The following is a 6188-nucleotide window of genomic DNA, read 5'->3' on the forward strand; positions in this document are numbered from 1 at the left end:
GGGCGAGGTTGTGGTTAGAACGCTTGGTTGAGTGCATCAGACGAGACGATGAAGAAGTTCATCAAAGCCGGAACTAATCGAGCCGTTTGTGCCAGACTGGGGAGAAAGGTATTTTAATAATGTAAATTATGTGAAAAATAATGCGTTTTTCGAACCACCAAGCATGAGAGCATGTTCTAGTACACCCCCAAAACAAAATCAAGACTTTGTAAAAGAGCATAATAGGACCCCTTTAAAAACTTCTGAACAGTAGTGTCAAAACTTGAAAGATTCAATAAAAAAAAAAAACACTTTTGTGTCTTGGCTGTAATGACAAGTAAATATTTAAATTCAACAAATACATTTCAAAATTCTAAAACTTATATTTTCTGGTTTAAATGTGATTTCAAATCCCAGTTTTTCAATGTAGTATGAGACTTTTGAAGCCGATTATACACAAACTCTCACACACATGTAAGGGTTTATACCTTCAGCAGTATGTCCATCATAAAGAGAACAGAGTACCACATGGTGAAATGGCCAATTTCCTCCTCATTCAACCTATCCACTCTCATCTGACCCTTCTGTTAAAGACATACAAACAAGTACACATTCATTGGGTAGAATTACGTTGAAATTGAAAGCTGAATAGCCATGCAGTTGTCATGAAGTCAACATTTAGTTTTGTGTCAAAATGTTATGTATCTCACTACAGCTTGCAGCATGTCTCTGTAGCTCGGGGTCCCTGGCAGACCCCAGGCTCCATCAAACAGGGACAGAAAACTCAGACTCAGCTCCACAAACATCATCAGCACAAAAGGCAGCACAAACATCGGGCCCTAATACAGAGAGACACAAGTGTTGAATTTTCTTTCTATCACACATTCAATCATTCACCTCCACATAAAAAAGTAAGAAATTGAGAGAGAGAAAAAATCCCTGCTATAGGCTGATCGGATTTTAAATGTGTCGTTTGGAGAGAGCACTAGGATTCCGTGTTTCACCACCTTCATAAATATTGAGAAAAGCTCTCTTTCTGGAAGCTGAGTAAATATTGGTGTCGGCTGCAGAGTTAAAAATCTAAGGTGCACACTCGCACACGCACATACATATACACATCCAATAAAATAAAAACAGACCAGACTCATTTAAAGGGTATCACCACACAGATCGTTACATTACAAATTTAGTATGTATATTTGACTTCAGTAGCACTGATTTATTATTGTTCTTGTAAACTGCCCAATGAGTGTTTATTAGAGTAAGATATTTGCTGTGCTAAATATGGTGTGCGTTCAAACAGCACAGAAATCATAGTATAATAATGGCATAAATATTTAAGTTCAGTTTAAATTAAATATTTTTTTGCAAGTGAATACATGCATAAAACAATTACCTTAAAAAATTGTGCTATTATAAATCAAACAGATAAATTGTGAATGTAAATTTTGTTTCTGTTGAAATGTGGTTCAGCATTGTATTTTATTAGTATTCTTGGGAAGATGAAACTAGCACAATATGTTCTTCTTGTAAGCTGCTGTATTAAAAAAGCATCTGACAAAACAACACAACACAAAAAAAGAGATGTCATTTTTTAAACTAGACCCTAAATGGTATTATGATCATTTCATCATGTAAGTATGTAACTACCAAATGCAATTCACCTTATGTAATATTTAATGTTTTTACAATAAATAAAAATAAAATTGAAACATTGACTATATTTTTATGTATTTTTATTCAAATTTATTTTGTAATGTATCGCTGTTTTTACTCATAAACCATATTTTAATTTATTCCTGTTTATTTATTCCTCAAACTTAATATATCACTGTGTTTTTCCCTCATAATTTCCATTTATTTATGTTTAGAGTATAGATGGGAACTGTCTTTTTCAGTCAGTGGCAATAAACATGTACACAGTACCTTGCGTTTCGAGAACAGGACCAGCACAGCAGAGATCGACATCATAACCAGCATCAGAATGTTAGTGCTGATGTCAACTGGAAAGAAAGAGAATTTTAATGGCTTCCAATTTAATATCTTCTATTATTTCTACCTCATCTATTTTCATGTTTTTTTTATGTTGTGCAAAATGATTAATTATTTTATGTCTTATACTGAACAATGTTTGGTCAAATGCAGCATTTAGGGAATTTTACACTGATTTCATAAAAAGCTGCCTTTTTCAAATGAACTAAACACTCAAGTTGTTTTTTATTAATAAGACAATATTAATTAATAATATCCAGTGGGGACCACAAGTCTGAGGTCCATGACAATCTGCAGTTCAAAATGTAATTTAAATCTGGCAATATACCAAACAATTTAGAATTACAAAATATAAAAAAAAAAAAAAAAAATTAAAGTTTAAATTAATATTTGAGATTCTGCTTTACTTCTCAGTCACTAATCAAATGGTACATTTTTGATACTGATCATGTGAACTCTTGGGACAAAACTGAAATGAAATTCATTAATTATTAATATAACTTTTGAAACCCATGTCTGAATGAAGTGGCTGAGTGGTGTGAAGGGAACTCACAGACACGCTGGCCCCTGGTAGCCTTTGATTCATAATAGGAGACAGAAAATGCCTCTTTATCCAATGAAACCATTAGAATGATGCCCACCAAATTCAGCACATTAACAATCTAGAGAGAGACGAGCACACACACACACACACACACACACACGCAGAGGGTACAGATGAAATGAATGTGACAGAATGAATTCATAAAGGTAAATGTGTGTCTCAGTTTGTGTGTATTCTGGCAGCCAGTGTGTTTGGTCTCTCTCCTCCGAGCCAACACCAACAGAACAAGTTACACAAGAACAGCAGTTCATTCAGAAAAACCTGTAAAAGTGTAAATTACATAACATGGACACAACCTTCTCCCTCAGCTAGATATCCTATGGAGGCTAAAATACAGTCTGGTTGACAGAGGGTTTCCTGTAAACGTATTTATTCCTAAACCAATGATGCTCACAATTATATAATGTGGTTTAAGTATTCATAAAAGTACTATAAAATTCTAATTCAAATTGGAACATTGATTTCTCACTCATTTCCCCCCCCCAGATCATGATGTGAAAGTGTTTCTTTGTAGTCTATGTATGTAGTTAGTACATTTAGTATCTCTTTCTATGTATCTTATCTATTAGTTGCTAAATAAATATCAGCTTCAGATAAAGAGATGGCTAGTGATGTACAACAAACATTGTGTTAAAAAGAAGAGTCATATTGAATCTCAATCTGTGGCTCAGTAACTGACTGTTACTTCAAATGGCGCCAGCTTCCTGTAAATGCACAAACTTCTCCATTAAGTGTTTGCATTGAATAAACATCAACAACAACAAAACAGCAATCAAATTAGCGTGCTGTCTTACCAGAGTACAAAACTTTGATATATCTACTCTAGGAAGTAGGAAAGTCTCTAGAACTATTGCAAACGAATTCCCCTGCTATTTTATACTAACCTGAGTTACTGCAAACAGTTACAAGTGGATTAGAACAGGACAACAGTAAAGACACTAATTGTAACTATAAACACACATTGTATACAGTGTCTGTATGTGCTTTTACCAGATATATGATGGCAAATGAGAGGGTCGCCGTGGTGACATGGCAGCAGAGGGTACGTGTTCCAGACATCTTTCTCTTCGTCTCTTTCACAATGACACAAACTAGCTGAAACGTTACAGACGAACACACTTTAACATGCAAGTTCCTGTGTGGTGGTCAGGGCTTCCTGTATACTTTCTGAGAACTTGGTTATTTTTGTTATCTTAGGCTGATTTGAATGATTTTGATCAGAAGTTCCTCTATTTCAGGCTTCACGTTAAATTCTGTTGAAGGATAGATCACATTTTGACGCATCATAAACACAACCCTAAATTAACACTGATAAGAAGAAATGACTAGCATATATTTATGGCCACACACACAACATCAGGCACTGAAACCACAATTTTGACCAAAGCATGTTTATTTCTTTGCCACTAACTTTAAAAACTAAGTAACTGTGCAAATCTAAGAAACATAGCCTATATAAAAACAAATCTATACATGAATAAATAACAGTTCCTCCAGTTAATTATCATTTAATTCATTATTAACGGTATTTTTTTTAACTTTTACTTTTTACGACCTTTACTTTTATCACACTACATTTCTCACCATATCTGCAATCAACCAGAGACAGGAAGTGGAAGGGAACTAGAGCATGTACTTGCGTATGTGTTTGAGTTTGTGGTGTAATGATCCCACGGTGACGCATTGCTGCCACACACATATTTTTTCCCCACTCAATTCGTAATAACGAGATGTTATGTCGTTTTAACGACATATTTTCTCGTAATAACGACATAATTATCTCGTTAAAACGACATAATTTTTCTCGTAATAAGACATGTCATAAAAACGATGTTTTCCCGTTATTATAGATATATGGTAGGCTCAGTGGCGTAACTTAGTAATGACGGGCCCCAGTGCAGGCTATTATGACGGGCCCCCTGGTGCACGGTTATGAAGCACATACAAACACACAGCGCTCGTGTCTAGAAGGGAACCCATATATGCAAATTTGTGCCTAACCTACTTAATTTAGACCAACTAAAATCAGTATCTTATCAGTTTCTTATAATAAATTGAACATCGAAACTCAAATTGAAACTCTTTCCGTGCGTCTCACTCTAACACACACGGCGGTGCGTGCGCCTGACCGCAGCCGCCAGAAGTACCAAATTAATCGCGTTGAATTTTACAGTCATCAGCATGTGTTACCTATTGTATTTGCAAAGCACAGAAGGCAAGGTTATCAGAAGCATTGAGTGTTTCAGCGCTGTGGTGCTGAAATTACCGCAAACTTTTTTATTTTTAACACAGTAACCCAGTAATCGCGGCAACCGCATTCCTCTCCGAAAAGCAAGAGACTAGATAAGAAAGAGGTCTAAAACACCATGTCCCGAATCATGGCCAACTTTAGCGGCAACAACCACACACAAATGTAGTAATACCCACAAGCACATACACACAGTGGCGCCTGCAGGTGTACGCTCAGACTGACCTGAGATTTGCCCCGCAAACATTTCAGCAGTTATCATAGGCCTGTGTCTCCCGTATTTCTGTCGACTGAACCAGCCATGCCATTAATTATGAATTTATCAGTCTTTTGCACGCCAAAGTCAATTTCTGCGTATAAACATTACGCCAAATAGAAACAGAAAATTGTGCTATACGCACTTTCATGAGATCGGGTTAGACTACAACAATTAATTTGTAGTCTATTTTACAAATGGGAATACAACGAATTCATGACAATGTTTTACATTCAAGCTACCGTAAAATTTTAGTGTAACGTTCTTTAAAATCATCTGGAATGCAATAAAGTAATTTTAAATTTTCTCGTTAAAACGACATATTTTCTCGTAATAACGAGATGTTTTCTCGTTATTATAGATATATATGGTACATTATGTGAGCGAGCTATGCGACTGTCCGCGCTGCTGTCGCCACAGTCTGACATAAACGAGGATCTGCACGCTGCTGAAATTATTGAAATACACTGTTTTAAATATATTTTAATGTAATGGTTTTAATTGTAGCGGCATGTTTATTAGGATTAATCTCCAATCTGTCTACAATATAGTGCTATCCAATAACGGCACTCAGATCCATGACTTGTTTAGGCTATAATCGACTCTGGGCTTAATATTTCTTTATTTGAATGACTGAAGTTTGTACAGTAGGCCTACCTCTTGTTGGATTTAGGCTATACGAATTAAATAAACACACATTTGTTTTCGATTGTTTTAAGTAGACCTTTAGACATAACAAGGTGCGCCAGAAAGCGCACCCTGTTATTTTACAAAAGCAATTTGTAACGTTTTGTTGTTATTGTGGAAGTATAGAAAATAAAGCAGACATTCTTTCCTCTGTTATCACAATGTAGCCCAAGGGATCGCGCCGGCGCCGCTGAACCGAGAAGAGCAGTGAGATGTATATTTGCAAGAAATATAGCCTATACGACAGCCAGACAGTTTGAAGAAACGTTATTGGGACTAATTTGCAGAGCGGTACATGAGATGAACTCTTATTCTGTGTGATGGGGATAGACAGTAAAGACAGGCTGAGAGAAAAGTGGCGATTTTAGGGCCGCCCACGCACAAATAGCAAGCTCATTTTTTAACCCACGAACAAAAAATAC

General features: G+C 36.0%; 1 protein-coding gene across 1 annotated transcript in view; it reads right to left on the reverse strand.

Annotated features, from left to right (window-relative positions):
* The window catches only part of LOC107742873 (lysosomal-associated transmembrane protein 4B-like), a 5756-nt gene extending 1938 nt beyond the window's left edge, over positions 1–3818 (reverse strand). The window contains exons 1-5 of the mRNA XM_016555946.1: positions 3566–3818; positions 2525–2633; positions 1906–1982; positions 690–818; positions 468–563 (exon numbers count right to left, since the gene is read on the reverse strand). Coding sequence (XP_016411432.1) covers positions 468–563; positions 690–818; positions 1906–1982; positions 2525–2633; positions 3566–3634 — 480 coding nt within the window. The 5' untranslated portion in view covers positions 3635–3818. The remainder of the gene's footprint in view (positions 1–467; positions 564–689; positions 819–1905; positions 1983–2524; positions 2634–3565) is intronic.
* Between the last annotated feature and the right edge of the window lie 2370 nt (positions 3819–6188).

The sequence above is a fragment of the Sinocyclocheilus rhinocerous genome, unplaced genomic scaffold (assembly GCF_001515625.1).
Source record: "Sinocyclocheilus rhinocerous isolate Xijiao unplaced genomic scaffold, SAMN03320098_v1.1 scaffold1338, whole genome shotgun sequence".
NCBI classification, from domain to species: Eukaryota; Metazoa; Chordata; class Actinopteri; order Cypriniformes; family Cyprinidae; genus Sinocyclocheilus; species Sinocyclocheilus rhinocerous.